General features: G+C 42.4%; 1 protein-coding gene across 1 annotated transcript in view; it reads left to right on the top strand.

Moving 5' to 3' along the window:
* The window catches only part of trol (terribly reduced optic lobes), a gene marked incomplete at its 5' end in the record, with an annotated part of 223,644 nt that overhangs the window by 38,739 nt on the left and 167,405 nt on the right, over positions 1–17,500 (top strand). The window contains 1 exon segment of the mRNA XM_086531816.1: positions 16,335–16,445. Within this exon segment, the coding sequence (XP_086387942.1) occupies positions 16,335–16,445 (111 nt within the window).

The following is a 17,500-nucleotide window of genomic DNA, read 5'->3' as shown; positions in this document are numbered from 1 at the left end:
CTTCTCAATTATCCCTATTTTCTCAGCTGCCTCCTGCCCTTCTCCTCCTTCCCCTCAGCTCACCGTTATTACGAACCTCCATCCCCCCTCCCCCCATCCCCCTCCCCCCTCATCCTCCACGGTCGAGAGAAGGATGAGGGCAAAGGATGAAGATGCGTGAAAAGATGACCCAATAAAATGAGGATGTTATGTGTTGTCGCCATTAGTTTGATGGGGTGAAAAGAGGGACAGATTTTTTCTTCTTCAAGGGAATGGAATGCGATTTTGATGGGTATTAATGGATGAAAGAAAAAAGAAAAAAAGGTGGAGAAGATGGATGAACTTATTCGGAAGGTCGAAGAGGGCACTTTTTTTTTCTTTTTTTTTCTCTCACTTTACTTATCGTCATTATTGTTGTCATTTATTCTTTTGTTGGTATTGTTGTGTCTATTGTATGCGGTGGGAGGAATAGTATATGTTTCTTTGTGTGGGGAGATGAGAGCTTTAATTTTCTAATTCTCACTTTCGTTCTCTCTTTCTCTCTTTCTCTCTTTCTCTCTTTCTCTCTTTCTCTCTCTCTCTTTCTCTCTCTCTTTCTCTCTCTTTCTCTCTCTTTCTCTCTCTCTCTCTCTCTCTCTCTCTCTCTCTCTCTCTCTCTCTCTCTCTCTCTCTCTCTCTCTCTCTCTCTCTCTCTCTCTCTCTCTCTCTCTCTTCGCTTTCTCCTCTTCCCTCTTCCCTTTCCCTCTACACTTCTCCCCTTATACTTTCCCTATTCATTTTCTCCTCCTTCTTCCCTCTTCCTCTCCCTCTCTTCCTCTCTCTTTCTTTTCACACACGCTCTCCCTATCTAACCTTTCTCTCTTTTCCTCTCCCTCTCCCCCTCTTTCTTCTCACTCCCTCACTCCCTATTCACCCTCTCTTCTCTCCTCTCCCCTCTCCTCTCCTCTCCTCTCCCCTCTCCTTGTTCCATTTCTCCATCTCTCGTAAAAGTGCCGGCTAATTAATGTTGGGTCACTAGCCTCTTCCACCCACGCACACATGTGATCGCTGTGTGAGGCGCCCGAACTGCTTACTCCTTGAATAGCCTTAGATTATAGTCTTAAGATGTGCAACTATCGGTCTGTTATGGTTGTAAGTCTAGTTTGTGTATTTGTCTGTGCGTCTGTATACGATTGTTCTTTTTTTCTATTTTGGTTTCATTGATTACATATTATATTACATAAATGTAAGTATTTGCATCCGGATACATGTTGATATCTACGTTTGCAACCACTTTCAAACAGAAACACAAACACAAACGCAAACACAAACACACACACACACACACACACACACACACACACACACACACACACACACACACACACACACACACACACACACACACACACACACACACACACACACACACACACACACACACACACACACACACACACACACACACACACACACACTACCCCCCCCCCCCCTCCCTCCGTCTTCCACAGACCAAACACACCATTGCACACATAAACAGACACACCCACACTCACATCACACATGTGCACGCCAGAACCTGTCGACTCACGCAGTTCCTGTAAGAGTATTTATGCCGTATGGAGAGTGCCAAGCTATATGTAGCACCAGTGTGTCACCGAGGAGGGAGGGAGGGAGGGAGGGAGGGAGGGAAGGGAAGGGAAGGAAGGAAGGGAGGGAGTATGTGATGGGGTATGGGTTGCTGATTGAAAAGTTCTAATGTTTTTTTGTTTTTTTTTATTATCCTTGAAGTGTTTGGAGTGACTTATGAGGTGCGAAGCGAAATCCGTAATGAGAAATTAGTCGACATTTTATCTGTGATCTGACAGGGCTTTGACACACGCCGATCATAGCGTTATGTGTATGTCACAGGTAACGACCTGCAGGCTACTGGGTACAGGCTATGGTTGATCTTCCTGGCTATATCTTACTTGGTCCGGGTTATAGCTACTGACTTCCGGTTACTCAGGTTACTCATTACACGTTACTAGCTGAGGGTAACTACTCAATACACGTTGCAAATTACTTAGTGTTACTTGTTATGTGATATAGGTAACAGTCTACAGTAGAGGGCTTGTGGACGTTGTGTCTAGGCAAGTCTGCAGAGCATGTGTGTTTGGACAATCACGTCTGGATATCATTTATACATTTATGCATTGGTGTGGTTATCATTTTTCCTTTTTCGAAGAACTATTGTTATCAAGATATATTTTCAGTTTTGTAACATCTTCGTCCTCGTAAAAACAAAAGGTTGAAACATAAACAAACTCATGCGTGCGTATGTGTGTGTTTGTGTGACTGTGTATGTGTGTTTGTGTGTGAATGAATGTATTGATGACCTTGCAAGTGCTTCTCGTATTCAGCTTTAGTTCTATGCTATGCTGATGGACATATTAATGAACGTCTGTGAGAGAATTCTCGGGGGAGGTTTTTTCCTTCGTGTGTCGTTCTGTCTTTATTTTCGGTTCATGTTTTTCTTTCTTTCTTTCTTTCTTTTTATTTGTCTTTTTTTCCTTCGTCTTTCTCTTCTTGGTCTTTTACCGTTCCTTCTTTTTTCTTTTTAGTCTTATCCATCTTCCTTTTCTCCACCATCTTCATCGATCTCTCCTTTTCTTACCTCGTTTATTACTGTTTTGTCCTGTCTGCCAGTCCTTCTGTTTCTTCTTATCATTATTATTCTTGCTTCCCGTTCTCTTATCCACCTTTCTTCATGTTCTACTTCCCACCTCGTCAGTCATTCTCTCCCCCTCTCCCTCTCCCTCTTCATCGTCCATCTCTTATTCATCCTTAGATAATGTATATGCTAATAGCAAGTACAGGGGGTTGCCAATTCATTATCCCGGAAATGCAAGAGCCGCCCTTCCCTTTAAAAAAAAAGGTCTAGTCTAAAAAAAAAAAGATAAAGAACAAAAAAATAGCATAGATAAGAAGGTAATAAATAAAGATCACCTTGCCTTACCTTGCCTTACACGATCACATTCAAGGTACATCTGGCGGGGGAGTGGCCGAGGGTAGACTCCCTTATACGTGTTTTTGGCGCATCTTGTATCTGTAAGATCACACGAACGGGCGAGAGTATACAAGAAGGAATATCTTAATGAATAAATAAAGAGAGGTAAACGAATGGACATCAAAAGGAGAATAAGTAAATAAGAGAGTAAATAAGCAGGGGAAATAAATAAATTCGATAAAGGGAAAGATTTTTAAAAAGTTTTTATCGTTTTTTTTATTACGGTAATATACAACTCAGAGACACACACACGCATTTGGAAACACTCCCTCGCCACGACGCATAAACAACATCGCAACAACTAAAGCTGACAACATTACCATCAACCACGCAAGACTGACAACACCCCCTGCGCACAATAGTGACAACACCTACACCAGCCTTGGCCCTCAGCTACAACGGCGCCATACATTGTTGCAGAGGTTCAAGGTGTGTTAGCCATAGATTTAAAAAAAGGTTTGGCTCGCTATTACTTCTAGGCGTTGCTGTTCCCGCCCTCGCCTCTTGTCTTGATGCAATGAATGCTTAATTAGTCCATACGTTTTTTATATTTTTTTTATTGATGTGTTGCTGTTCCTGTTGTTATTTATCATTTTTGATGATGATTTGTGTTTTATATATTTTTTCGTATTGTTATATCACAGGTACCATTCATTATTAGCATCATTATTATCATTATTGTTATTATTATTTTCACTATCATTATTCCATATCAATGTTTTTATTATCATTATTATTGCTATGGTTACTATTATTATTATTGTTATTAGTATCATCATTATGATTATTACGATTATTTTCGTTTATTTTTATCATCATTCGTTTTTTTTCTCTATTTTTTATTATCATTATTATCCCTATTATCATCATTATTACAATTTTTATATCATAATTTATGTTGTTACTATCATTAGTCCCATAATTATCACAATCATCATTGTTATTATCATCGTTATTATAATTATTATTATTATTGTTATTATTATTATTATCATTATTAATATCATCATCGTCATCAACATATTTACTGATAGTGTTGCTTTTACCGCCATTGCTGTTATAATAACTGTTACTGCTGCCGTTATATTGTTTATACTATCATTATTACTCCTTATTGCACCCCACACTACATCTCTCCCCTCCCCCTCTCCCTCTCTTTGCAATACCCATCCCTCTCCCTCCCTCTCTCCCTCCTCCCTTGCCCCCTCTCCCTCTCCCTCCTCCCTTACCCCCTCTCCTTCCTCCCCTACCCCTTCTCCCTCCTCCCATGCCCCCTCTCCCTCTCCCTCCTCCCCTGCCCCCTTTCCCTCCTCCCCTCTCCCTCTCCTTCCTCCCCTACCCCCTCTCCCTCCCCCCTTCCCTTCCCTCTCCTCTCCCCCCCCTCCTCTCCCTCTCCCTCCCCTACCCCTTCTCCCTCTCCCTCCTCCCCTACCCCCTCTCCCTCTCCCTCCTCCCCTACCCCTTCTCCCTCCTCCCCTGCCCCCTCTCCCTCTCCTACCTCCCCTGCCCCCCTCTCCCCCTTAAGAAGACACCCTGAAGGCACGGCAACGTAAGATCAAGTTCCCCCCCGTCGGTTTGAGGGGAACAAGAGTATAAAAGGACCTTGTTAAGTTCTTGTCAACCCCCTTACCTCTTCCCCTCTTCCTCCCTCCTCTTGCTCTAATCTCTTTCTCTTTCCTCCTCCCCTTCGCCTGTGCTTAATCAGAGGCGGTTTTATCGTTTAGATGAATTTGGGTGTGGTTTGTCCATGGCCCTGACACTATTTTGATGGACTTTGGTGGTGAACTGGTTGTGAACTGGATCCTCTGAGGGCTTTCTGATGGTATTTAAGGACTAGTCGCCGGGGCAGTTCTTCATAGAAAATGGATCTAGTAGGATATCAGATTTTAATGTGGTAGACCTAGGTATTTTAAGACTGATTTTTTTTGTGGACGATGGTAGAGGGTTGTGTTCCTTGGTTCTGTTGTTAGTTTTCATAAGCTTCTCTCTCTCTCTCTCTCTCTCTCTCTCTCTCTCTCTCTCTCTCTCTCTCTCTCTCTCTCTCTCTCTCTCTCTCTCTCTCTCCTTCATTATCACTTTTCCATTCCTTCTCAATCTCATATCCCAGCTGCATCGTTTCTTCTCCTTATGCCGCTTCATTTCCTCTCCTCTCTCTTCCTCTAATTTATTCTCCTTATCTCCCCTTCCCTCTACTCACCCAGCGGGCACTTTCAAACCTCTCAAGCTCTTATCTCTTTCCACATACTACTTATTTTTATTTCCTTCTCTGCATTCCAGTTTCATCCTGTTTTCGCCCTTCCGCGACTTTTTTTTTAATTGTTTTGCAAAGTTGTGTTCTTTGTCATGTAGTATTTATAAGACGTTACGCTTTTTGATATTCATTCTCTCTCTCTTTCTCTCTCTCTCTCTCTCTCTCTCTCTCTCTCTCTCTCTCTCTCTCTCTCTCTCTCTCTCTCTCTCTCTCTCTCTCTCTCTCTCTCTCTCTCTCTCTCTTTACCACATCCTCCTCCGATCACATTTCCATGACTCAAGTTCCGCACCCGTATTTAGGGGGGGGGGATGACGTCACATGTAAGTGTGACGTCATCGACTGTTCCTTAATTTCCCACGGTGTCTGTGATGTCATAACTGTTAGTGACGTCACCCTAAGCACGATGTCATATATGGACGTTACGTCATCAATGAATGCCTATATATTTTTTTTCTGTTGCGGCGTAGAATTTATTTGATAATTAACTTCTTGGTGACGATAATTATTTGAAATGCAACATTTATTCGGACTTGCTGCATTCAGCTAATCTTGCATGCTCGAAAAAAGTGTTTTATTTTTTCAACTTTCCGCTACGAATCAGAGAAGAAAAGATCGGTAAGAATTCATTCGCACGAAAATCGACTTTACCAGATGAAGTTGCCAGCAGGAGACAGCAGTAGCTAAAATGCCTTTTACAAATCACGTATTCGAATAAAAAAAAATAAAAAAAAAAGTTCAAAGCCAACGAGAAAAGAAAAGAAAAGAAATTCCGTAGTCCGCACAACCTCAGTGGCACGAAGAGCTCGGTAATTCGAAGAGGGATAATCCGCCTCCCAGAGTAACAAAAATTCCTAAGGTGGCGGGAGGGCGCGGGTTAACAATGAGTGACGTGATGTAGGTGAGAGAGAGGAGTGACGTCATGGGCAGTGTTGCCAGCCAGGTGCGGATGCTTCATCATGGCAGTGTTGCCAGAAACCGCTGACTGCACCCACGAGTTTTTGTTTCACGCGAAGGGCATTAGCTGTGACAGCGTCTTACCCACATGCCCCGGGCGATGCGGGATACTCGATGCTAAACAGAATATAATATCTAACTCCTTATACCCACTTAAGCAAACAGTAAGTTCTTGTGCCTTTTAATGAAGAGGAAGAAGAAAAAGAAAAAAAAATAGGACGAGTGGTTATTAAAGATAAGATCGTCTTATGGATTTTTAATTTGTAATAAGAAGAGAGAGAGAGAGAGAAAAAAACGAAATAGCTACTTGACTGTCCGAGAACCACTGGAGAGGAAGTAATGCATATATCCTGCCGTTTAAGTACTATAAAAATATAATAATATCGTTTTGGAAAAACGTCACGTAGGGTTTAAGATTACATAGAGGATTGTGAAGTTATCTCTGTAAATAAGAAATTCAAATATAGCGAAAACATGCATGCCGAGGCACGATTAATGCAAACTGATAAAGAAGCCGGTAGTCCTTGCGAAAGATGCCATTTTTATTTTCATTATCATTTTCATGCATTGATTATTTCATACAGTTAAGCATATATGTCAATTCATTTTAGTACAGCAACAAAATGAATGATCTCAAAGATTACGGAGAAGAAGGGGTATAACTAAACCATACAAAGTTCCGAAATAAAAGACGAACGAAATGTGCAGCGGTCAGGGAACCATGTATTTGCCGCCATTTTTGTTAGGGCCAAATCCCATTGAACATGAAGTCTTTTGAGTTCCCTTTTTTCTCTTTATTATTATTTATATTTGCGGTAGGGGGAATGTCTATTCTACTGGCCGTATGGAAAGGCCGACGATGACGCTCTGAATGGCGTGAACCTCGTCTATAAGATTAAAGAGGGAGAAGGAGCCGATTTTTTTTTTTTCCTTCTAAAGGGAGGATTGGAGTGAGAGAAAGAGAAAAAAAAATAAGTAAAGAGGAAAAAAAAGAGGAATTCCCATCGTGAAAGAGAGATGAAAAGAAGGAGAAAGAAACAGAAAAGAACGGAAGTATAAAGCAATGGGAGATGAAAGATAAAGATTAGAGATTAGAGGTTTTTTTTTTTTTTTTGAGCGGCAAGTTTCAGGAAGGGGTGGTTTTGGTAGGGGAGGAGGAGGAGGAGGGGGGAGGGGGGAGGGGGGATTGGAGAGAGGAGGTGGAGAGGGAAGTGCAAAAGACATGTATGTTATCTGCAGGGACAGTCTCCCCCCCGTCTCATCTCCAGCCGTCCTTCATGTTAGTAGTGACACAAGGCGTGGAGGGAAGAAGAAGGGGGGGGGGGGCGGAGGAGAAAAGGGAAGGGGGGGGGGCGGGAAGGAGAAAGAGGTTGAAGAATTGAGGAAGATGGAGGAAGTGATGGAACAGAAGGGTGGAGAGGTGGAGGCGGGATAGAAGCGAGGGTAATGAGAGAGTAGAAGAAATAGATAAAGACGGAGGTAGTGCAGGAGGAAGAGGAGAAGGAGGAGGAAAAGAAGAAAATGAATAAAGAGAGAGGATAAGGAGAAGAGAAGGCGAAGGAGGAACAGGAGTAGAAGGGGAGTAAACGGAGGGCGGAGAGCAACCCAACACCCACTGCCGGAACACCATCTGTGACCCCGACGTCGGCGTGGCTCTGTTTATGGTTTCTCGAGAGGCTCTGTATGAAAATTAAGTGTTCGCGCACAGGCACACGCTCATGCACACTTCGGCAGACACACGCTCATGCACAACTCGGCAGACACACACTCATGCACACCTCGGCAGACACACTCTGATGCATTTAAAAAGACCTACACACATGGACGCACGCAAACATCTTGGTCATCAAGGACACAAATACGCACACACACACACACACACACACACACACACACACACACACACACACACACACACACACACACACACACACACACACACACACACACACACACACACACACACATACACACACATACACACGCAATAAGTATGCATGTATGTATGAGTGTTTACAGGTGAAAGATTCCGACACCCTCACATACATGCACTATCCCCCTGAGTGTGTGTGCGGCTGTATAATCATGATTCGCACACACACATAAATACTGTACATTCCAGAAAGAGTATGGTAAAAAGTCGAGAGAGAGAGAGAGAGAGAGAGAGAGAGAGAGAGAGAGAGAGAGAGAGAGAGAGAGAGAGAGAGAGAGAGAGAGAGAGAGAGAGAGAGAGAGAGAGGATCCTAAACTCGGTCCAGTTACTTACAAGAAAGGGTTCGCGTGTTTTCTTCTTCTTCGTCTTACTATTTTTTTTCTTCATCTTCTTCGTACACTTCTTCTTCTCCTTGCTCTTCTACCTCTACCCATCTTCTCTTCATATTAGTACTCTTTTTCTTCTTCTTGCTCTTCTTTTCTAATTCTTTTCATCATCTTCTTTTCTTCATCTTTCTTCTTCCTCTTCTTCTTCTTCTTTTTCTTCATCATCATCATCATCCTGCTCGTTTATTTCATCTTCACATCCTCTCCTTCCTTTCACCTTCGCACTCTTCTCTTCTTTCATCTTGCTCATCTATTTCTACATCTTCCCCTCCTCCTGCTTTTTCTTCTTCTTCTTCTTCTCTTTTTTTCATCTTGCTCATCTATTACTACATCTTCCCCTCCTCCTGCTTTTTCTTCTTCTTCTTCTTCTCCCATTTCTTCTTCCTTTTTCTCTTAGCGTCTGTATGGGCGAGTGAGGGAAGGAGTGCTTGCAAGTTCTAAGATATCCTGAAACTCCCGATTTTAAGGGAAACGCTGTCTTACGCCTTTGTGGTTCTCCAGTTACAGCGACGGAAAGATATATTTGGAAATGCATTGTTTATATGTATGTTTGAGTGTGTGTTTACAGGAGGAGGAGGAGGGGGGGAGGAGGAGGAGGAAGAGGAGGAAGAGGAGGAGGAGGAGGGAGAAGAGGGAGAAGAGGGAGAGGAGGGAGAGGAGGAAGAGGCGGAAGAAGAGGAGGAGGAGGAGGGAGAGGAAGAGAAGGAAGAGGAAGATGATGATGATGATGATAATGATGATGATGATGATAATGATAATCATAGTGATGATGATGATGATGATAATCATAATGATGATGATGATGATGATGATGATGATGATGATGATGATGATGATGATGATTATGATAATGATAATGATAATGATAATGACAATTATGACGACAATGAAAATGATAAAGATTATGGTTATGATGAAAGAAAATTAAAAGAAAAGGAATACGCATAAGAACAGGAGATGGAGGAGGAAAAAGAAGGAAGGGGTAAGCTGGAAAATGAATTAAATCATGAATGTTTTGTTTTGCATTCATATTCATTATCATCTAGTTATCATCATCGTCATGTCCTCTTACTCCTCCTTTCCTTCCACTTCTCCTCCACCCCCTACTCCCCCCCCCCCCTCCTCCTCCTCCTCCTCCTCCTCCTCCTCCTCCTCCTCCTCCTCCTCCTCCTCCTCCTCCTCCTCCTCCTCCTCCCCCTCCCCCTCCCCTCCCCCTCCGCCTCCCCTCAACTTCTTCCTCCTCCTTTTTCCCTTTCCTCCTTCTTCCCCTGCCCCTGCCCCTCTTCCCCCTCCCCTCCACCCCCTCCTCCTTCTCCTCCTCCTCCCCCTCCTCTACCCCTTCCCTCTCCTCCTCCACCCCCTCCTTCTCCTCCTCCACCCCCTCCTTCTCCTCCTCCACCCCCTCCTTCTCCTTCAACACCCCCTCCCTCTCCTTCCCGTCCCCCTCTCCTTCCCCTCTCCTCCCCCTCCACTTCCTCCTCCTCCTCCTCCTCTTCCTTCTCTATCTTCCCCCTCCTCCCCTCCCCCCTCCTTTGCATCACGTTTCTCCTCAGCTTGTTCCGTTATCGATCTTTCACCCTTCGAAATGTTGTTTGTCCGACTGCATTCTACGCTCGCCGTTGAGTCAGCAGTGTGTTGCTCGAGGCCTCACACACTCAGCACTCTGGTATCGCTGGCACCCACGCACAGGCGGATCAACGCACACGTACATACATACACGCACACGGACATGATTACACGGGCAAATGCGGACACGTCTGCGCACACATATTCATTATTCGGTCAAACATACAAATATGTGTCCCCGTCACATACATGCATATACACACACACACAAACACACACACACAGACACAGACACACACACACACACACACACACACACACACACACACACACATACACATACACACACACACATAAACTTAATCCCAGCATTCCAGTGTTCAGTAACTCATACAGCTCTTCTTAAAGTATGCATTATGAATGTGAACACGAGAGTAATAACTGTTGTTTTTGTTTTTGTTTTCATAGCTGTTTGTTTTAATATTTACTGACACGTGTTGTTGTCTGTTGCTTATGATTGTTGCGCTTTTGTTGCGTTTGCATTTTGTTATCATTGATGTTGATATTGCTGACGTTATTTAGATTTACATTGTTGTTGTTATTATTGTTGTTATCATCTTTGTTATTGTTGTTGTTTTGCTGTTGGTGTTGTTACTGTTGTTTATGGTTGTTGTGCTCTACGTCAATGAATAAACAAGGAATAAGAAAATTAACATCAATAGCAACATTGAGCAACGTTAAAAAAATACACATAAGCATCCAAAGAGTACCTGTTTTTAAAGCTGACGAAATCTTTCAAAATCGCTGAAAATGAGAAGGCTGCAAAGTGTCATGCAGTTGAGTCATGCAAGATCACAGGTACATGACGAATATAAGGTGTGGTGCACGACAGGACACGACCGGCTGATATGGAGGAGGGGGAAGGGGGGGAGGGGGTTGATGAGAGGGAGAAAGGGAGGGGAAAGAGTGGTAGTGGAGTGGTAGGATATGAAGAGGGGGGGTGAGAACATGAAGGAGAGGGAGATGGGAAGAAGGATAAAGGAGGAGAAAGAGAGAGAGATAGAGAGAGAGATGTTTACCATTATATCATGCGTGTTTGTATATTCATGTTTTACGCATGTGTTTTTGTGTGTACGTCTGTGTGCGTGTTTGCGGATTTGTTGTGTGTACGCGTGTATCCGAACTCCAAGCCGGGTCTCAAGCTCCGCAACACCACATTCCAGGTAACCTGACCACTTCCCAGCTGCTGTGTCAGTGCCATGCAGCTGTTCCAGAAATTTCGCAGGACGCGCGGCTCCCCCCCTTGGTGTCTTGGCAGCAACTGGGGGGAACAAACCACAAACACACACTTTATGGGACGGCGGCGATTCAAAACATAGGAGGAGGATGTGTGGGATATATGTGTGGGGGGGGGGGGGGGGAGGTGGAGAAAAGAGAGGGAGAGGGAGAGGGAGAGGGAGAGGGAGAGAGAGTGAATGGGGGAGAAAAGAGAGGGTGAAGGAGGGAGAAAAGGGAGGGGGTGAAAAGAGTGGGAGAGTGAGAGACTGGGGAGAAAAGAGAGGATGAGGGAGAAAGGGGGAAGAAAAGAGAGGGAGAGGGACATAGAGGGAGAGAATGTAAAGGGAGGAGAAAAGAGATGGAGAGAAAGAGAGGAGAACGGAGAGGGAAAAGAGAGGGAGAGAAAGAGAGGAGAACGGAGAGCGAAAAGAGAGGAATAGAAAAGAGAGGCAGTAGGGGAAGAACACAGGATGATGGAGGGATGGGGAGGAAAAAAAACGTGATGAAAATAAGGATATGAATCCGACGGAAAATTCGATAAATAATGTGGAAAGAGTGAGAGTGAGAGTGAGAGTGAGAGAGAGAGTGAGAGTGAGAGTGAGAGAGAGTGAGAGTGAGAGTGAGAGTGAGAGTGAGAGTGAGAGAGAGGGAGAGAGAGAGTGGGGGGGAGGGAGGGAGAAAGAGAGAAAGAGGGGAGAAAGAGAAAAAAAAGAGAAGAAGAAGAGGAAAGAGAGAGAGAGAGAGAGAGAGAGAGAGAGAGAGAGAGAGAGAGAGAGAGAGAGAGAGAGAGAGAGAGAGAGAGAGAGACGTGAAAGTAACGAATCTAGACGAAAGAATAAAAAGAGAAAGATAAGCAGAAACAAAGAAAGGCCATGAAAAAACATGCACACTCACAAAGAACTATATAGAATAACATCCAGTGACAAACAGGGTAAAACAGTATACTGCATTTGTCGACAGGAAATAAAAGAAAACACTTTTAGATTAGCAGGAAAATTAGAAGCAGGCGCAGAGACCCTTGTATGTGCCAGCCGGTTTGCGGGGTGGAAGTGGTTGGTGTGGAGGGAGACTCAAGAAAAGAAGAGGGAAGTGCTGGTACTTGAAGACTAAAGGAGAAGCAGGAGGGGCAGAAGAAGAAGAAGGGGTGGAGAGGAGGAGGAGGAGGAGGAGTGTTAGAGACGGATTTATGGTCGTTGGCTTGAAGTTTGTAATCCCCTGCCCTCCCCACGCCCCACCCACCTCATGGGAAGGAGATCTCCTAGGGTGACGGGCGGCGTGACACAAGGAGGGACAAGCGGGGAATTTCTATAGAAGATGGCGTGGGGGAGGGGAAAAAAGGAGGCGTGTTTCTTGGGTGGTGTCAAGCCCTGACCTTTGGCTCGTGTGTCATGCCTTGTCACGTGATATGTGCGCTTCATCTGTCGAGCTCCTGATACCACTCTTTGGCCTTTGAATATTTATGAACTTTACCACATCGATGAACAGGATATGTGCCTCCGACGTTCTTTTTTTCAAAGAAAACCTGACCGTTGAGAGGTTAAAGGGGTAACTTAAGAGTTGACTTTTAATTATCACATAGCGTTATCTTTGAGTGAATGGAGCTCCCCTCCTCCCCAACCTCTCTAACTTAAAGGTTAGGAAAGAGAGCCACTCTATGAATAAATATTTGATATTGGCGGGCGCGGGCGTGTGTATATATTGATATAAAAGAGAGAAAGAAATGATAGCCTAATTGCAGCTGGTTTTATGTCTTGCCGAGAGAAAGAGATATCTGTGTGTGAATGATAAAAAAAAACTAGAATAAACAAAGATAACTAGCAATGAAACGATGTACAAGAGGGACCCCGCATATAAGCATTCCAAACCGCACCATAATAATCATCCAAGCCCAGGGAACAGTCGTATAAAAAATAAAATGAAATAAAGGAGAGGAGTGCCAATTGTCCAGATTCTATAGTGTCGGCTCTACTGAAGAGAAAGACTTCACAAAGTGCCAGCAATCAGAGAGTAGAGTGTCGGCACACTTCAAGGCCAGCCGGTGAGCAACGATAAAAAACAAAGTAAGTGGATGAAGCGTAGAATAAGGACGTGAGCTGGTGTGCTGCTATCAGACCTGCTAAGAAGCGGCATTGTTAGTCGCAGAGAAGAGACGATGGTATCTGGAGATTGGAACTGCCGAATGAATGCAGATTTTATAACAAAAGGGAGCAAGATGGACAGGCAGCTGTGGACTATGAATGAAGGAACCAAACAAAGAGGAAAAAATAGTAAAGATTGAATTAAAAAAGGGGATGGGAGAGGGAAAAAATATGGACAATAGACTAGCACCTACGAAAGCATCAACAGATAAAAATAAGTAAGAAAAGAAGAGAGAGAGAGATAGAAAAAACAAAGATGAATCATAGACGAGCAACTATGAAGACAGACTGATGAAACTCAAGACGATAAGAAGAAGAAAGAAAGGAAAAAAAAAGAAAGAAAGAAAGAAAGAGGGAGAAGACCACAGAGGAGGTGTGACTGTGAAAGAAGAACAAGAAAAAAAAACAGAATGGAGAAAAGAACAAAACCACGCCTGGTCATTGAGGAAGACAACCTGCCAACGAGGGAAATTCAGACCAGACCATGTAAAGACACGGAGACCACAGGCTAGGTCGAGACTGACTATGAATTATGGGCTCGAGGTCAGGGTAAGGTCGCTTGCCGAAGGAGAGGGAAAGGAAAGGAGGGAGAGGAGGGAAGGGAATAGAAGGGAAAAGAAGGGAAGGAGAAGGGAGGAGAGGGGAGGGAAAGGGAAGGGAAGATGGAGAAGAGGGTGAGGAAGGAAACGAAAGGAAAGGAAAAAAAAAAAGAAAAGAAAGGGTAAGGAAGGAAAGGAAATGAAAAGATTAGAAAGGGAAAGGAAGAGGAAGGTAGAGTAGAGAAAGGTTGTGAAGGAAATGGGGAAGGGAAGAAGGGGAATGGAAATGGAAGAGTAAAAAGAAGAGGAATGGGAAGAGAGGAGAAGAAAAGGGAGGGAAAGAGCGAGAGGGGAGGGGGGAAGGAAAGGAAAGGGACAGGGATAGGTAGAAAAATTAACGATGAAAAGGTCAGCGAATTAGAGAAAAGGGTGTCAGTGAGCAAAATAGGGGCTTCTCTTGATGCACAGGGATTGGACAGTGATATATGAGCCGCCAACTTCTATATTCACACAAAACACCGCTAAAGTGGCTGCAAACTTTATTAACTGACTGCCCTCCCCCTCTCTTTCTCTCTCTCTGTTTATATATATATACATATATATATGTATATGTATATATATATATATATATATTTATATTTATATGTATATATATGTATATATATGTATATATACATATTATATATATTATATATATAATTATATATATATATATCTATATTTATATATATGTATATATATATGTATATATATATAAATATATATATATATATATATATATATATTATTATTTTTGTTTTCTTCTTCTTCCATCTCCTCTTTTCCTCATTTTCCGCTCCCCCCCTCTCTCTGTTTATATATATATAATATATATATATATATATATATATATATATATATTATATATATATATATATTATATATATATATATAATATATATGTATATATATACACGTATATGTATATATATATATTTTTTTTTTATAAATATATATTATTTACTTCTTCCATCTCCTCTTTTCCTCATTCTCCTCCTTCTTCATCTTCTCATCTCCATCCTTCTTCTTCGCCTTCTTCTTCACACCCACATGATAATGGGTGTCTTCTCTTGCCAAAGGTCAATATCAAAATCAAGAGATTGGACGATGAATATTCTGTGCAATATGCAAATGATATTGTTGTTATTCATGGAACCCTTTCATGCGTGTGGTGGGAAGGTTTATTTTGAATTGTTATTCTGATTCTTTGTAAGCCAACTGTTTAATGATTTTCTGATATTATTGTTGGAGGGAATGAATGAAAGTGCAATAGGTGTTAAGCCGTATATGCATGTGTTATGTAATAATCTCTCTCTCTCTCTCTCTCTCTCTCTCTCTCTCTCTCTCTCTCTCTCTCTCTCTCTCTCTCTCTCTCTCTCTCTCTCTATATATATATATATATATATATTATATATATGTGTGTGTGTGTGTGTGTGTGTGTGTGTGTGTGTGTGTGTGTGTGTGTGTGTGTGTGTGTGTGTGTGTGTGTGTGTGTGTGTGTGTGTGTGTGTGTACATACATATATGTACACACACACACTTACACACCCATTTGTGTATGTATGTGTACTTTATATTGGATACAATTTACGCCTTAAGTTTTAATTACTTTGGTTAGTAAGTCTTTGTTCGCTGAAGTACAAAGAAATTGTTGTTTTAATATTTTATAAAACATGACACGTTTATCGTACTTGGAAACTGTGCTGTGTATTTTATGGTCTCGTTATTTCATCTCTCTGATTCCCTTTCTCTCTGTTTTTTTTCTTTTTTGTTTGTTATGTTTGCTCTTCACCTTTCACTGTATATCTGTTTATATCTGCATGTCTCTCTAAATCTATTCTGTGTGTTTACCTCTCTCTCTCTCTCTCTCTCTCTCTCTCTCTCTCTCTCTCTCTCTCTCTCTCTCTCTCTCTCTCTCTCTCTCTCTCTCTCTCTCTCTCTCTCTCTCTCTCTCTCTCTCTCTCTCTCTCTCTCTCTCGCTCTCTCACACACACACACACACACACACACACACACACACACACACACACACACACACACACACACACACACACACACACACACACACACACACACACACACACACACACACACACACACACACACACACACACAGCAAATGAACAAAAAAGGAAACCCAAGATAAGGTTTAGAGAGGTGGTGGAAGAGGAATAGGATGATGATAATAATCACTTACTTGTGATAATAATGTTACTAACTTCCACCTTGTCTCTCCCCTTGCAGTACCTTGCCGTTCTGACGAATTCAAATGCAATGACGGAAGTTGCGTGGCCAGCTTCCGTCGCTGTGATTACATCCAAGACTGTCCCGACGGCGAAGATGAAGCCTACTGCCGTAAGTATTGTCGTGTCAGTTCGCATCCTACGCCATTCCTGTGATCTCAAAGGACATAAATATGCAGTGGGAGATTTTAAAACAATATATAACCTATGAGAATAAGGTAAAATAGAACATTAATAGGTAAGATTGATAGGATAGATAAATAGGTACTGAGGTAGGGTTTGCGGTTGACAAAACAAACAAAAAACAAAAGAGGAAAACGGTTGAATTTGCCTCTCGTAATTCCACTCTTTAGTTAGGAAAAGGAAATGTGTGGGAGTTAGGTTATAAAGAGGTTTGGCGAACATGAGTGTTCTAAGATGGTTTGAAGAATCATCAAAGCAGCTACATAATGAGCAATGTTGTAAAAGTCTTTTGATAGGTTAGGTGTTTTCATTCCGTTATTGCCAACCGCATAATCGAAAGTTAAAACTCTACAATATTATTTGATAGAGAAGGGGATAAATAATGGGTGTCATACCCAGTTATGCCATATGGATTCCAACAGACAGGATTCAGGTGTGCATTACCTCGATGCAAAAACACGGATCATATGCAAATTACTACACTATTCACTCTAAATTCAAAATTGAGGGAGAGTTAGCTTGAATTTCCTGAGATTTCTTATTAGTTACATCTCTTAGGAGTCGTTTTTCACCGAGATGAATCCTAAGCTCTAGGACTAGACTTGTAAAATGGCTCTTAAACTGACCGAAAATTCTGTCAAGTAGGGAACAACTGGTATATTCTTCGCAAAGTATAGACGGCGCGCCCGAGAGCGTTGCCAATCTATGCATTAAGGCAAATATTTGTTAAACTTCTTCCTGACAGAATCTGACTTTTGATTTTTGTTGTGTCAGATGTTCAGATTTTGGTGAAGGAATGCGGAAGGGTTGGTGCCCCTGTTCTCAAAATAAATTGAATAGAGGGGAATGATTACTGTGGTCGCTTGCCACTGTAGTAGTAGGACCTACCTTATGAATTCTAAATAAAGATCTAGAACTGTTTAATTAACATTCTGGTAGTATCTTAGGATTTGTTTTCTTTCCTCGGCGATAGAAGTACAGGCA

The sequence above is a fragment of the Penaeus japonicus genome, unplaced genomic scaffold, assembly GCF_977035675.1.
Source record: "Penaeus japonicus unplaced genomic scaffold, GWHDUDI00000001_assembly GWHDUDI00000036, whole genome shotgun sequence".
Classification (NCBI taxonomy): Eukaryota; Metazoa; Arthropoda; class Malacostraca; order Decapoda; family Penaeidae; genus Penaeus; species Penaeus japonicus.
This window is presented reverse-complemented; position numbering and strand designations above follow the sequence as displayed.